This window comes from Halichoerus grypus, chromosome 10 (assembly GCF_964656455.1).
Source record: "Halichoerus grypus chromosome 10, mHalGry1.hap1.1, whole genome shotgun sequence".
In the NCBI taxonomy this organism is placed as follows: domain Eukaryota; kingdom Metazoa; phylum Chordata; class Mammalia; order Carnivora; family Phocidae; genus Halichoerus; species Halichoerus grypus.
The window spans coordinates 34,511,835-34,527,796 of record NC_135721.1 but is presented as its reverse complement, the minus strand read 5'-3'; the positions used below and the strand labels follow the sequence as shown (position 1 = coordinate 34,527,796).

Genomic DNA, 15,962 nt, shown 5'->3' with positions numbered 1-15,962 from the left:
GTTCAGGTAAGGGTGTGCAGCCCCCTGTCTTCTGGCTCCAGGACACTGCTATGTTCTGGGGCTGAGAAGTCACCCCACAGTTCTAGCTACAAATGAACTGCCGGATGAACTGTTCCAGCTTTTCCTGATTTTCCCGGCTGGTGAACGTAGGGGACAGGTAGAGCATGGGACCTGCAGGGCTGGGCATCTGCTGCAGCACCTGGGCCACAGGGAAGGGCTGTGAGCACTTACCATGGGGGCTGTGCCTGTCCCCCAGCACACTGCAAGTGAGCCTCGGGCCCCTTGGGCCTTGAGTGCAATTGTTGCCTCTTAAACCCAAGAGTAGGATGAGACAGTGGTTTAGGAGACCAAAAGGGCCAGGAAAACCACCCTATCTTCAACTACTGCCACCACGCCTATTCTGAGACACTAGGTAAACCCCAGGGTGGGCACAGCTAGGCTTCCCTGAGTAGCTCTATCGGTATAGAGATGGGAGGCACGAGGATGGTGAGACTGGCTCCTCTTACCCCCAGATCTCTGAAGGTCCAGATAGCACTGATGGCAAGATTTCGGTCTGCACACTCTGGAAGGAAGAGAGAAGTGAAGGCTATAGGGAGGAGCAGGGAACCACTGGGCGCAGGCTTCTCTTGTGCTGAAAGAAGGAACTAGCCAAGGCTAGGGCTCAGACTAGATGCAAAGACCCTCTCTCTACAACGCTTCTTCCCGGAGCTGCGATGTCACTGCCCAGCAGGGGGCAGCAGCCACCAGCAAACCCTTCCCTGCCTCTGGGGAGCCTGGGCTGGCTGCCTGGGACTCACCAAAGAACCCTTCCTCCTGGGCAGTGGCCTGCAAGAACTGCAAGAGCTGCTCCGTGTAGCCGGACTCTGGGAGAAAGAAGATGTGAGCCTGGGGCCCCTGCCCTGAGAGCTCTCAACCCCCCCTGTGGCTGGCCGGAGGGGGCACGCCTTACCTGTATCTGGCAGCTGTCCCCGGTGAAGGAAGGTGGCAGCCTGTGCAAAGGCCTTGAGCAGCGGGCTAAGCAGGCGGCAGAGGAAGAGGAAGAAGTCAGGGCAGCGTGACTGCTGACTGAGCTGGAGGGGGACAGACCAGAGTGAGGACCATTCCCACTGGCTGCCTGCCTCCCCCACCCCTGATGTGGCTTCTCCCAACTTACCCTGAAGTACCGGCCCTCAGCCTCCTCGAAGTCGTCACTGTCACTATCAGTAAAGTCCCCACTCGGTTTCCACAGCAGCTTTGCACTTAAACGCTGCCGCCCTGTGTCACAGGCTGGCCGGGAGCCTGGGGTCTGGGAGCCGTGGGAGCCATTGGTCCCTGACAGGTTCAGCCCTGAGCCCCCCACTTCCCTAGACCAGGTACTTGGCAGACCAGGCATGTGGGGGTGAAACCAGTAAAAGCAGAACTAGGGAGCCCAAGACGACACCCAGGGCCACGCCAGACCATGGCACCTGCTGAGCCAACTTGCAGGGTGACAGGAAGTGAGCGCTGACCCTCAAGGGCCACAGTCTGTGGACAAGAACTGTAAGGGGCAGGAGACATGCAGAGGACCGCAGAGGTACAGTTGTCCAGTCCTGTCATGATAGGGCAGATAGGGCAAAGCCCGAGGCAAAGACTGGCAGAGGCAGGACCCAGGCCTCCCTGTCAGCCAGGCTAGGCGCACGCCCACCCCCACAGCACGCTGGGGCAGCTGTCACTCAGGGTGGGAGTAGGTGGCCAGGCCCCAGACTGGGGCTTTGTCTCCAGCCGCCCTTCCTACCTCCTCAGCAACCAGGAGCCCACACTGGATAAGACGGTCCAGCACTTCCTGACAGTAGCAGTAGGAAGACTGGCAGGGCTGAGGAGAAAAGCATTCTGTGGCCTCAGAACCAGGCAGTGGGCAAGGGAGACCTAACGCCACAGGAAGACTTAGGGGCCCATGCCTGCCCAGTCCCTCCCCCTCCACAACTGACAGGGGAGGCCCAGGACCATGTGGGGCTGGGGGGAGAGGCCTGACCTGCAGCAGCAGCAGGTCCTGGGGCAGCAGGTGCAGCAGCAGCAGGATCTGGCGGTACAGCTCGTTCTGGCTCAGCAGCTCGATGCCCTGTAGCTCCCAGGGCCCCTCAGGCGGCACTCTGCCTGCCAGCAGCCCCCGAACAGCGCAGGCTGGGGGAGGAGAGGGCCGGCACGAGAAGGGCGGCCATTCGCCTCGCCCCTACACACGTCCCACCCAGCCCAAGCCCTGGGGACTCACCACCTACAGCTTCACTCAGGAAGGCAGGTAGCAGCTCGGCGCTCAGGCGTGCCAGGTGGGTGAGACCCGGGCCTGGCCGAGGAACTACCAGCAAGTCCCCCTGATGGACGCGCAGCAGGGCCACATGCGCCCGCAGCAGGCTCAGCGTGTGCCGCACAAGGCACCGCAACTGCCCCGAGAAGCCCACGTCAAAGCCACGCAGTAGCGTCTCCTCGGTCAGCCAGGAGAACTCCCCCAGAAGCTGGGACAGGAACACACCCTGGGGGCCAGGGTAGTACGGGGCTGAGCAGGAGGGCCACACCCCCTCCCCCAGCCCCCTACCACTCTGTCCCCTACCTTCTGATGCTTGAAGAGCAGCAGTGTTGCCATGATGGCCGTGCTCATCACTGCCGAGCTGGTCACACTGGCTAGGGTGGGAAATGCTGGTCAGGGCCCGAGGCCCAGGGGCCTAGTCCCTCCACCGCCCCAGCAAGTCTTCCTAGTCAAGAACATTCCTCCTGCACCCCACTGGCAGCAGCACCCCCCCCCCCAACTCTACCCTAGGCAAGGGGAGAGAAGGCCTGGTCCTTGAGTGCCACCTTTCCCTGTGGAAAACCAACATTTATCAAATACACGATGGGAGCTCAGGGACCTTCCCTGCCTCTCACAGGCCCACTCACCCCCACGGTCTCTGCCACAGAAGGGGCACTCAAAGAGTAATAAAGAGAATTTCGTTAATACAGTGTCTGGTACAGAGGGTGCTCTTAAGTCCCTTATGTGCATAATTCCATGCAACTGACATCCCCTTCATTTACAACTAAGGAGACCAGGCTGAAGTGGTGAGCCTAAGGCAGGGCCAGGTATGGCCTCGGGTAGGTGGCTCATCCGGCCAGCTCCCCCTGCACAGTGCACCCTCCACAGCTTCGCCAGCCTGTCATCTAGTGGCTCCCTCAGGTTCTCCCTGGCTGCCCTGCTTCCCGGGAGCAAGGCGGGTTCCACTCCTCTTCACATGTCCCAAATGGGCCACACAGGAGTGGAAGTCAGGTGCAGAAACCCATTTGGAAAGGAGGGCTTTCCAAAGACTAGCTGACCCAGTAGAAAGAATGCTCAGAAGCTCCCCCCCCTCCAAGGCTCAGACCTAGCTCCCCCTCACCATTCAGGACATGACGACTCAGCCTCCTGACCAGGAGCTGGTCCTCTTCCTTAAATGCCAGAAGGGGCCCAGTTGCTGGAGTCCACTCCTGCTCCTTCTCAGTGTCTGGGACAATAGTACTGGGATAGAGACATAGATCACAGGATAAAGGGACCAAACCTCAGAACAGTTGTGGGGAAGCCCAGAGCTTTCTCAAAGGTGAGGGTGTTTCCCCATGCCCATTCCCAAGGCAAGAGGTGGCCCATGTAACCCTAGCCCTTTCCAGGTCTGTGTGCCATGTCCCAGTCAGATTATAGGCAAGGAGGGGTGCCTGGCTCTGTTCTAGATGACCCATGGATAGCTGGAGAGGGAAGGCTGGAGCTGGTGATGAGTTTGTGGGTATGGGGAAAGAGGGTGCCAGGTCACAAGCTGGGGCTGAAGGGCTGCCTGCCTTGCCCCCGAGACCCACACACAACCGTGTCCCTACCATTGGCCCAGCACGATGGGCTGCAGCAGCTGCTCCAAGGTCTCCCTGCTGCCCCAGCAGCTTCTGGCGTTGATGGTGTATTCCTGCCCAGGACAAGGCTTTTAGGTGGCCTGCCCTGGCCCACCAGGAAACCTGCACACAGCCCACCTGAGGTAGGCAAGACTATCCCTGCAGAGGCTCTGAGGGCCAGGCTGCCAGAAGCCCCGGGACAGACCTCAGGCAGTCCCAGCCTTGTCCAGCAGGCTGCATACCTGTAGGGAGAAGGGCTGGGCCAGGTGCACACGGACACAGACCCTGGGGCTGTAGCCCCAGCCTCGTAGGCTCCGCAGGACAGCCAGTACTCCTGTCCACAACCCCAGTGGGGCCAAGGCCTGCAGGGAGGGAGGAGCTGAGTGAGCAAACTGCCTAGGGGCACTATTTTCTGCTGTTTTTTTGTGGGGTTTTTTTTGACAGAGAGAGACACAGTGAGAGTAGGAACACAGCAGGGGGAGTGGGAGAGGGAGAAACAGGCTTCCCGCAGAGCAGGGAGCCCGATGCAGGGCTCGATCCCAGAACCCTGGGACCATGACCTGAGCTGAAGGCAGACGCTTAATGACTGAGCCACCCAGGCGCCCCTTCTGCTGTTTTATCTTGGGCCCCAACTGGTGCATGACCATGGCCTCTTCAAGCTTATTTTCTCATCCATGAAACAGGAGAAATCCCTCTCTAGCTGGGTCTTTAGAAGATGAAATGACTGGATAAGTCTAAGTGCCTTGGCAAGTGCCCCAGGATGATGACTGGAGGGGTAGAATTCCTTTACATTCCCCTTAACTCTAACCCTAAGAGAAGCTGGCCAGAGAACATAGTAATGTGTCTCCACTCTAGAGATGGTGTCCACTTGGAGTCCTCGGGGGCAGGACTCACATGGTATACATCACAGGGTGCATCTGGAACCAGGTCATAGGTGGTAGCCACTGGAACTAGCATGGCATCTGGGATGACGCCCACCTGGACAGCCTGTACCACCAGTCCCAGCCAGGTCTGGCCCAGGGCTGACAGCCGAGGCCCCTGGGCCCCAGGATGCTCCTCCAGGAATATGAGCAAGGGCTGCCTGCTGACCAACAGCTGCTCCATAGCCTGGAAGGGGGTTGGGGGAGGCAGGTATCAAGGCCAGAGCAGCAACAAGCCCCTGTACCCTGGTCTGGCCCCAACCGTACCACTGGGGGCACTTACGGCATGGACCACAGCCCTTGCAAGGACCCCCTCAGGGCTGTCCAGGGTGAGGTTGGCCTCTGGGGGCAAGAAAAGCCCCCCAAGCTTCTTCAGCAGAGCTCTGTGGGGCATAAGGCAAAGCTTGATGAATGAAGGGGCTCAGGAGATGGGACCAGGCAGGCTAGTGAGAACCTTGGCCCACCAGGGCCAGCCTGGGTCCTGCCTGAACACTCCGAAGCCAGGCATGGCCCTAAGGCTCATAGCTGACCCTTCACCTGAGCCCCACAGGCTGAGATGACAGAGAGTTGGGAGCAGAAAGACCACGAAGAGGGCCTCTGGGGAACTGCTGCCAGCAACATGCCCGTACACATCCCCACACACCGCTACCCCAGGTGGGGTCTTCTCCCCTGTATGTCTAGGGGCACAAGGCTTTTACCTGAGGGTGGGGGAGCAGGTGCGGGAGTCCCAAACCACACGGAGCACACCCAGGCCTTGGGAGAGCAGCACAAAGGGCAGCAGGACCCCATCCAGGAGTGACTTGTGGGTAGAGAGGAGGACAAGCGGCAAGCCCTGCTTGGGAAGAGCCAGAGGGAAGTGCCAATCCGCCCCCACCCTGAAGATACAGGAAGCTGAAATCCAGCACCTCCAGACCCAGGGCAGCCCCAGAGGGAGGGAGGGTTCAGCTGAGCAGTTCTTCCTCTGAGCACATTTCCCAAAAGTAGAGGAGCTCTGTCAACAACTTTTAAGGTAATGGTTAAGACCATGATGAAAAGACGTTAGAGGGAGCCCCATGGGAGCAAGACCGTGAGACACGAAGAGAAGGTCGTCAAAGAGCAGTGGATTTTTCCCACCAGCTGATGGGGCTGGTCCCAACTTAGGGCTTGGCCTAGCCTCTGCTCCTCTGTTCCCGCCATCCCCAACCCAACGGAAGGCGGGCCTTACTGCCTGCGAGGCCTTGTGGACCATCTTCATCTGGCCCTTGTGGAGCTGCACGTTCAGGAAGACACAGTTCAGGAACCGCAGCAGTGCCCAGCTGAACAGCCTGGAGAGTGACACCCAGTCTGAGGTGTGTAAGGGCCCCGCCCATGAGTCAGGGCCCGCGGCACCTCAGGAAGCTACCCAGCACTCCTGTAAGGCAAGTGCTATTACTGTCCCCACTTTATGGAAGAAGGAAGTGAGGCCTGGGCAGGTTACAGAAGCTGCTGAGAAGCAGTAGAGAAAGCTAAGAAGTGGTGATGTGGAGGCTGGAAGGCAGGCCTGACACCAAAGCCCATGCCTATAAGGTGCTGTTACTTTCCCAAGATCTCACGGTGCAACTGCCTCGAATTAGCTTCAGAGCACCTCCCTGCCTCCATTGACCGTAAAAGAAATTAGAGGACCAAGACTCTCTCCAGGCATAACCCAGCCTGGGTCTTTGAAAACTGCTGGGAAAGGTGAAATACAAAGGAGGGAGTTAGTGATACAAAAAGGGGATAACTAAAAGGGCCAGGTCTCTGAGGAGGCATTCCCCAGAGGCCCAATGGAGGAGGACTGGTGTTGAATGAGGACAGAAGTGTAGATGCAAGTTGCACAGAGATGTGGTGGACAAGCAGCACGCCCTCGTCCAATGGCTTCTACTTCTCCATGAAGCATGAGATGGGGCCATCAGTTAACAGTGGGTAAATCTGAGAAGCAGCAGTCTGGATCAGAGTCTTGGCAGATGCTGTATGCCTCTTTGAAAATCTCATAAAGGAAACATTTGACTGCTTAGGTACAGAGAAGGCAGGTAGCTGGGTTCAAACAGAACCAGTGACTCCTTCCCAAGGACATCATCATCACGATGAGCCCTGGAATCGAAGCAAGACCAGGAGAGAAGACAAGACGAGAGGGGGGCTGATGGCTGGTGTAAAGGTGGTCAGGTCAAGGGACTGTAAGTCTCAGCAAAGTCAAAGAATTGTCACATGGAGGGCTGGTCAAAGTTACCAACAACCTCTACTTCCTGTCCTAACTAAGCAGTTGACCACTGAGCACTTTCAAGACAGCTGTGCCTTCTTTCCCTCAGTGACTCATTCATCTCTTGGTTTTAAATATCTATATGCTAAAGCTTTGCAAACCTATGTTCCTGGCCTCTACCTCTTCTGAGTTCCAGACTCATGAGCAATTGCCTCTTCAGGGTCTCCACCAACACATGAGGTATCTGAAACTCTATGGCCAAGGTATCCTTTGTGGGCCAAACTCACTCCTCCCCAAGCCTGCCCCCTCCATCCACACCACCAGGTGCTCTGCCAAAACCCTGGCTCTCCCATGATTTCTCCCTTTCCCCTCATTGCCCCCACCCTCACCCTTCAACCCATCAGTGACCTATTAATTTCACATTGGTCTTTCAATCCATTTTTCCAACCCCCACTGTCACCACCACATGCCTCATCATGGCATCTCACCTGGACTAACAAAGCTTCCCAGATGGTCTTCTGTTCTCTGCTCTTGATCCAATTCACCTTGTTAGCATTTCCTGCTTAAAACCTTTCCACTGGTTTTCACTGCACTTAGAAATCAAATCCAAACTTCTAAAATGGCCGTGCATATCTTGTCCCTTCTACCTCTCAATTTTGTCTCCGACAGCTCTCTCACTCACTCGCCAGCTTCCAACCACAGCTTCGTGAGCAAAAGTGGCCATTTCCTATGGCCATAGCTCATGCTATTCCCTCTAGTAGGATTGTTCCCTCCATCCTTGCTCAAGTTTGACTCCTTTCCCCCTTTTGTCCCTGTCTTACAAGTCTACTCCTCCCCCCACACCTATTTTCAATCTTAACCCTTGTTCTGTCCTTCTTACAGCCATATGTTTACTCTGCCCTGTGTATCCCTCCATTCTTCAGGAACAAGGCCCTGCATCTAAGAGGAGCTCAGACTTGGGCCAGATGAGTGCAGGAGGGAGCATAGGGGCCTATAAGATGGGGAAGCAGCCACCTCACCTCTCTCCATAGGAACCTGATCTGGGGAGAGGAAGAAGGATGGAGAGGGAACTGGAGTCTGGGCCACAACCAGGGGTTCCTGGGGTGACCCCCAAGCCCCTACCCCCAGAACAGACAGACAACACCAGGCCAGTGTTGAATGGTGTTGAGAACCTAGGCTGGAAGCTGGCTCAGATCAGAGCCTTACCCCATACTGACTAGTCCCATCAAGGAGCCAGCTGTCCTTGAAAGAGATCACAATGTCCAGATCAGGGGCTCCCTTCAGGCTCTCTGGTAAACACACCATCCAACTTCCCAGGAGGGGAGTCCAGTCTTTCCCCAAACCTAGCCAACACCCACTCTCCAGAAAGGCAGAGGCCCCAGCCCAGAAAAGAGTGCCCCTACCAGTTACCTGAGCAGGAAGGGATGGATTGGAGCCTGGATATGGCCCAAGATGCGCTGTACCTCTTTCTTCACAAGGCCTGGTACCTGGCCTTCCCCAGCCCCTCCTGGGACCCTCCCTGAGATGACATTCTGCACCCTGTGGTGTGAGGGGGAGTGGTGTCAGGCTGGGGCAGGCCTAAGATCTCTCAGGTAACTTCCCTCAGCACCACAGCATCCCCAGAACACAGACTCCAGTATTTATCCACCATCTTTAAGGAAGGGCCCCAGCAAAGCTAACAGTCTAGAAGCCAGCCCTCTAAACCACCCCTGCCTAGAATGCTGGTCATCCCTTCAAGGGTCTCAAAAGTGCCAGCCAGACTCCAATCCCTGCTTCCTCACCGAGTGCTTTCCATGATCTTCTGTGGGGCATCTTGACAGGGTGGTATGCGCTGCTCCAGTGACCATAAGAAATAGCAGAGCCTCCGAACCAGCCAGCCCCGAAACCTGGACACAGCCCCCAGAGCAGGGAGGGTGGTGATCTTTCAGAGGGCCCATACCCCAGTAGGGTCTACAGAGGATATTCCACCAGGAAGGGATCACACCTGAGTCCCATGGCCTGGGAACACCTGAGCTTGGCTTATCATGGAGCAGGAAGAAGCAGCACTTGCCCATCTGTGCCCCATTCCCTCCCCTCTCCCTGAGTGGGATACAGGTTTAGGGCCTGACACACAGTGGGCAATCCATAAATGCTCAGAGAAGAAACTGCAGGAGAGCTCCCAGCCTGCCTCTCCCCACCTGCGGGTATGGAGCAGAGGGCAGGGGCCCTTCTTTTTCCACCAAAGGAAAAACTAATGACACCACAAAATAGGGCCCCAGCAGCCCTGCACCCAAGGACCCTGCCCACCGCCCTCCCCCCAGTTCCCAGCCCTGACTACCTGGTGTTCTCCTCCTTCACCAGGACCACATTGCAGAAGCCTAGATCCATTATGCTTCTGTGGAAGAGGGACTCCTGCAGGAGAGGGGCCAGAGACAGTATGTCCCTGGGGGCCTTAACAAACCAACACAGGAGAGCCCCCACTCTATATTCTGTAGGCTTTGCCTGACGGGAGTATTGAGTATCCCAGGAGACAAAATTATAGTACAGCATTTCACTTCTCAGATCCCAAGACTCACTCAGGAGAAAGGGTCCCCTAGTCAAAATGGAAGTGCTGCATGCTCTACAGAATCCCCCTCGTGGAGAGTAGCATATAGTCTCTGAGAAGTTCTCTTGTCAACAGCAGAGGACACGTAGCCTGGATCTCTGCCAGGACCCTGGGGCTCATCAGCACCAGCACATGGTATGGACGCATGAGGTCTTCAAGCATGTGTTGAGTGCTGTGTGACTTTAAGTGGGCAGTGTCCCCAGAACTGAACAAGACTCATGCAGACCTGGCCAGACCCCAGCCCTCTGGCCATGCCCCATCTCCTCTCTCTGCACTACCCCGCCCAACTCTTGAAGGCCTGGAAGCCAGCCCTGACCAACAACACAACCAACACCAGTGTATCCATTCCCCTGAAAGACCAGAGCACAGGCATGGGTGAAGGAGAGCTGAACATAAAGAAAGCTGCTTCCCAGAGCCATGGCTCCCATAGTCAATTTCCCCAAGCTTCCCTGGTGGGGCCCAGCCCTACCATCACTCACCCAGCTCTTGGGAGTGCAGGTTTGGCAGCAGCGACCCACAAAGGGACGATATTTCCCCAAGAATGGGGTAACAGCCTCCAGCTTCATCCCAAAGCCTGAGGACCACAAGCTGGTCTGGAAAAGGGTCACAGAAAGAAATTAGAGGACTCAAAATCCTTGGCAGAGGGAAGGGGGCTCCAGAAGTGAGGGGGCACAGAAGGGGAGGTGAGAGGACAGAAGGTATTTTGGGAATGGGAGGGGCCACATTACCTCCTGGCTGTTCTGGGTGTTCCTCTGCTGGGTTTGGAGTCTGGCTTCCAACATGGTATCCATGGGGGCCTATAAAATCTGGGAACTAGCCACTTCTCCCTCTCTCTCTCTCTCTCTCTCTCTCTCTCTCTCTCCACAGGAACCCGACCTGGGGAGAGGAAGAAGGATGGAGGGGGACCTGGAGTTTGGGGAACAACAAGGGGTCCTGGAGTGACCCCCCGCCCTCAAGTCCTCAACCCCAGGACAGACAACACCCAAGCCAGCAGTGGTGAGAAGCTGGGCTGGAAGCTGGCTCAGATCAAAGCCCCACCCCGTACCCGACATGTCCCATAAAGGAGCAGATGTCCTCAAAAGGTTTCAGTGTCCAGATCAGGGGCTCCCTCAGGCTTACATGAAGGGGATCGGCTATCTTATCATCAGCAGCCACCCTGCCATCTCACAGCACAGATGGGGGCTATAATGGAGACTGAGACCCCTTCTGTGCACAGGGAAAGAACAAGGCTGGATTGGCATGAAGGAAGCATCAGACTGCCAAAGAGGAACAGGACCATCGCCACAAGGCCACCAGGTCCTGCTCAGCGGCTCTTCTCCCTTGCACAAGACAGCACTTTATCCATCCAATCATTATAGGAATGTGGGCATAGGGTATGAGGTAGGGGGATAGTTGGAGGATCAGAACAGAGAAATGCCACACAGACCTGTTCCCAAGGAATGCACATCTGGTTGGGGACAAGACAGAGTTTTCCAAAGTGGATCCCATCCCCTTTAACTCAGTACTCTCCACAAAAGCTCCCACTTGGTATCTCCTCAGCCCCTCCCTCCCTCCACAATATTCCCCTGAACTAACAAACATCTATCTTCCACAAAACAACACTGAACCCCTCCCAGCCTAGAAACTGGACGCTAAAAACCCCTCTACCCTGATTTCTCACCATGTCCCTGGGTAGGCTGATCCAATTATTTATGTTACCCCACCACACAATGTACATATCCATGTGGAAGTGCCTTCTCCCTTCCCCGCCATCCCACCAAATTTTGTCCAGGGCTCTAAATCCATGATGCCTCTGGATCACCCTCTAGTTTTTTCCTCTCTTCCTTGGTTCCCCCAGCCCAAGCTTGCTGGGCAAGAAGCCTCCTCCAGGATCGAAGTTTCATTTCCCCACATCATCTGAAAGTCTCCTGGGGGCAAGGGCTGCAGTGGACACATCTCCACAGGCGCAGCAGTCAGCCCTGCACAGAGGAGGGATCCAGGAAGTGCTAGATGAGACTGTAACTCCCCCTCCCAGAATTCCTCTGGGTCTCTCCTCCTCTCCCCAATTAGCACAGTTTAGAACTATGAAGCCAAGAGGATCGAAATTCCTTCAGTGCACAAGGTCTGCTAGACCTATTCCAAATGCACTTCCTACTTTGAAAAACGTCTCACAGCCCCACTCACAGACATTTGGCACAGAGTCCCCAAGCTGAGGCTGCAATTTGAGGGGTTCTGCCTCCTTTGCAAGGAGGATGCCTGCTCCCCAGCCTCAGACCACCCCCTCAGACCACTCTCAAAATCTAACCCCATTAAAGCTGTGCTAACCCTGAAGGGGCAGCGTAAAAGACAAAGCAAGGGGGTAACTCCCATTCACCAACTGAGTCAACTACTCAGCTTATAAGATCCAGAGGTCAGTTCTGGGGTAGATCTTTCTAGGGCTCAATTCCCCCAAATTGAGGGGGTAATCTCTGTCGTCTGTAGCTCCTGCCTGGACGCCCCCTCCTCCTAGGACACCTAAAGCGGAGGTGGCAAACTGGCATCCCAAAGGCCAAATGTAGTTCATATATGTATTTTCTTTAGCCACACAATACTTTAAAACTTGATGAGTTAACCTCAACATTTAAGACTAGTGAGCGTGTTTTATTAGAAAAAAGGGGTTTCCAGCTGTTGTTATTAAAGACAAAAACAAAACCCCAAAACCTGAGACCTACACCTCTGGCTGGCACCGCCCCCCCCCCCCGGGGCTGGCTGGAGCCCCGCAGCAAATGCCTTCCCATTTGCCACATCAACGACACCTGATGCCCAGCCCGTGGGCGCAGCGGGATCTGCGGCCCCTCCTCACGGGATAACATCCAAACCTGGTCCCTGTCTGGAATGTCCGTTCCCTACAAAGAACCGCGGCTTGAACATGGCGTGCGGGGGGGGGGGGGGGGGCTCGGAACTCAGGCCCCTCACCAGACTCCCGGCAAGCGTTCCTTGAGTTGGCCCCGGACAGAAGAAAAGGCGCCTGCGCCAGTGTCGAACGTCGGACTGGACGCCTCCCCTGGGTCTAGGCTGACGGGAGGCCCGACACACCCCACAGAGGGACGCATTTGCTCGGCAGGCCCTGCAAGGTCGGCACTCCGTCCAACCCTTGCCAACCCCCAGAAAGGTCGTCCAAGCTGGCTCCCAAACTGGGAAGGCCCCTGGCCCATCCTAGGCCTGGTCCGACCTGGCCCGGAGCGGGAGCAAACCCACGGTTCTCACCTCACACCCGCCGCCAACTCCCGCCAAAGCAGCTACCAGCGAGACGGCCCGAAGGCGCGAAGGCACCGGCTGGGGAGCTTTGCGTTCCCGGCTAAAAGAAAGCTCCGCTTAACCAATTGGGACGCGCGCCGGGCTCGAAGTCCCGCCCCCTGGCGCCCCGCACAACGCCGCGCCGTGCGCTACGTGGCCACGTGGCCCGTGCTGTGGGCGGGCGGGACGAGCTGACTGCACGCAGGGCACAGGCGCAGTAGGTGCGCAGCAGGGTGAGTGCTGGCCCCTGTTCGCCCTTCCCGGCAGGCCGTGCGGTTTCGTGGGAACCCATGGAGCTGTCCTTGAGATCCGGGGGTACCCGAAGGTTGAACGAGGAGTCATGGCAACCAGGTTCTAATGAAAGAGTTTCTTTCCCAAGATACACATGGCCTCCCAGCTGGAGTTCAGAGTCTAGCAAAATTCTGAGTTGGGAACATTTACAAAAGAGAGAGAACCACCAAGAGCGGGTTATAGATCGTGGGAAAACAAGTCAGGCCTCCCCAGTGTCATTTCCCTCCTTGGTTAGAACTCTAGAGCTGGCCCTGTGACCAGTGTGTTTATTGGTGTGGTTATTTGGTAAATACCCGAGTCCTGTCTTGACCCTAAGCTCCAGGTGAATGAAGACTGTATTGGTTCATTCATCTTTTGACTGTCCCCAACACACAGCAGGGGAGCAGCAAGGAGCAGGCAAACCATATAGAATAAATGAGGGAAGGAATGACTGCTGTGTTCCGGCACTGCCCCCCATGTAATGAGCTCACTTGTCACACAAGAGAATCCCACAGTTTCAGAACATTGTTGGCACTGCATGAGCAAAACCACATGGAAGCCTGGGTGGGCAGGAGAGACAGTGGTTCACATCCCTCCCTCCTTGACTCACCGCCCATGATGTGACTGCCCCTATCATCCCCTCCAGGGTGTAGCCATCTTAATAGCTTCTTTGTGCCACTTTGTGTGTAGCTACCCAGGCCATATTTTTTGTGTCCATTGACTTTAACCCAGGTTGGCGGTGTCTGGTCAGCACTTGCAAAATCCATGTTTTCCATCTTACTTGCTTTTTTATCTAGGTACACTGGCCACAACTAGACCCCGAGATTCTGAAGCTGAAACAAAACAAAAACAAAACCGCCTTTATTTACAAGTTGTGAGTTGCCTCCTAAGAGTACAGACCTGAATTTACCTGACACTCCCCTTGTTCTGGGAACACTATCTGTACAGGCAGTTGAATTTCACGGTTGTCTGAGGTAGGTTCCCACCTGTCCTTCCGAGGGAGATTTATTGTTGAGACGTAGCCCCAAGCATCCCCAAGATGCTTCAGACTGAAAAGTTGCACAGATTGTGATAGCAGAAACCAGGTGTGTCAGCAAGCAGAGTTCTCTTCTCGGTTATGTTGCTTCTTTGGAAGAAATGTGTTTTGCTGTAATTTGGACATTTGAAAAGAAGCATCACCTCTCAAACCTGGATCGGAGTTGGGGTATTGAGGATTCAGTGGGCTCTTCTTCAAGACGGTGCAGAAAACCTGGGGCTGCCATGCAGCCAGAACTGCAGGCCAGGGGCCGTGGAGAATGACTGTGGCTGGCCTGACCTTGGGAGAAACAGAGAAGTTCATTTGGGCTTGGCCCCACCCAGTCGGGACTGGAACTCAGGAGCCCCACCCTGGGTTCAGGCCAGATCCCATCACCCAGCATGTCCTGATGCGTGTAGCTAATTCCCTTGGCCCAGAGAGACAAAGGCCCTCCCCGTGGTTGGCAGCCCTCTGGTGTTCCCTGAATGAGATGGGCCTTCCTGCTGTATATCATCTGGCAAAGAGAACTTAGGCTGGCATTCATCTGGGCAAAGAGGCCCTGGCACCTCTCTCTTGGGCTCACCAGGGGGTTTGGAGAAAGGACCCCTTTCTCTTTTTTTTTTTTTTTTAAAGATTTTATTTATTTATTTGATAGCACAGATAGGCAGAGTGGCAGGCAGAGGGAGAAGCAGGCTCTCCACTGAGCATAAAGCCCGATGCGGGGCTCGATCCCAGGACCCTGGGATCATGACCTGAGCTGAAGGCAGACGCTTAACCGAATGAGCCACTCAGGTGCCCCCAAGGACCCCTTTCTCAAATTACCACCACCCTCCTTCTCCCTCCTCCCCCGTCTAGGAGCTCAGCACAGCCACCTTTAGAGGTAACCATTGGTTGTGCTCTGTGTTGTACTTCCCTTCCACTATTCCAGAACCTTCCTTAAAGTCTTGTTAAATATTGCAGTAAAACACACAGCTGAGAATGGAGAAGAGGAATCTAGGTACTGGTGGCTGGAAAGTGGGAAAATGGATGCTGGGAGGCTGCAAACAGATGCTCACCGCACAGGCCACTTGCTCCCTGGCTAAGGTTGGCAGCTCTGTGGAGAAAACTTGAGCCAAGAAGCTGAGGTGGGGGATGGGGAATGGGGAGTGGGAATATGAAGTCCTTGTATAATAATAGGAATCTGGGATTCTGTGAAGACCAGAAACAGCGTGAAAAGTTAAGGAGTGGATGGCCTGAGGGAGGAGGATGTTTTGTGTTACAGGGCTCTGTCCTCCACCCCATCATCTTTATCAACGGCTTGAATATTGACCCAGAAGGCACATTTGGCATTCTAGAAGATGCCATAAAACAATAAGGAATAAAGGTTATTTGCTGACAGAATTAGGACTCAAAGAGATTCTGAGAAAAGGGAAATTAGGACCAAAAAGAGCCCCATCCCAAAATTGTCTAGTGATCCTGAGGAATGACAGTCAAGTAGAATGAGCAGAAAGCTGGACTTGTGGTGGTGGTCTCTGTTCAATGGGACTCTTTTCCTTTCCACTGATTGTAATTCAAATCCAAGCCAAAAGATAATGGGGTGGCTCACATAACTAGAAAGTGTAGGTGTGCTAACTTCAGGCATGGCTAGATCCAGTGATCAAACAATGTTGTCAGTCTCTGATTCTCATGTGTCTGTACCACTTGTCTCTGATTGGTTTTATTCTTCCTTATAGCTCTCTCCTATACCAAGATGACAGCCAGCAACCCAAGACTTACACCCACTTGCCTTAGCAACCTTAGAAAGAAATGTATGTCCCCCAACATCCATATGAAAACCCCAGGGAAGACTCTGATTGGTCCTGCTAGGATTATCTGCCCGCCCTCTGGTCCAATCACTGCCTAGGGAGTATG

The 15,962-nt window shown here is 55.1% G+C and overlaps 1 protein-coding gene across 4 annotated transcripts; it reads right to left on the bottom strand.

The window, feature by feature from the left end:
- Positions 1-82: 82 nt before the first annotated feature.
- Positions 83-10,323, bottom strand: GPAT2 (glycerol-3-phosphate acyltransferase 2, mitochondrial). Of its 4 annotated transcripts, none has more exons than XM_036074864.2 (21): positions 10,261-10,323; positions 10,012-10,125; positions 9,266-9,339; positions 8,730-8,834; positions 8,359-8,487; positions 5,959-6,058; positions 5,453-5,586; positions 5,038-5,137; positions 4,729-4,941; positions 4,077-4,196; positions 3,826-3,908; positions 3,360-3,478; positions 2,564-2,634; positions 2,228-2,486; positions 1,991-2,139; positions 1,754-1,831; positions 1,154-1,285; positions 950-1,070; positions 798-863; positions 507-562; positions 83-199 (listed from the first exon to the last, which is right to left on the bottom strand). In XM_036074864.2, the coding sequence occupies exons 1-21, from the start codon at positions 10,321-10,323 to the stop codon at positions 83-85; spliced, it is 2,403 nt and encodes an 800-aa protein (XP_035930757.2). The 4 variants fall into 4 exon arrangements, with proteins under 4 accessions (XP_035930757.2, XP_077913566.1, XP_077913567.1 ...); XM_078057440.1 differs by having other exon boundaries at positions 2,228-2,468; XM_078057441.1 differs by lacking the exon at positions 4,729-4,941.
- Positions 10,324-15,962: the final 5,639 nt, after the last annotated feature.

Excerpts from the sequence above, each read along its gene's own strand:
- GPAT2 (XM_036074864.2), bottom strand. The coding sequence starts at position 10,323 with ATGGATACCATGTTGGAAGCCAGACTCCAAACCCAGCAGAGGAACACC. Across the intron at positions 8,488-8,729 it reads AAGATCATGGAAAGCACTCG|GGTGCAGAATGTCATCTCAG; the intron begins GTGAGGAAGCAG and ends CTCACACCACAG. Across the intron at positions 2,487-2,563 it reads TGCTCTTCAAGCATCAGAAG|GGTGTGTTCCTGTCCCAGCT; the intron begins GTAGGGGACAGA and ends CCTGGCCCCCAG.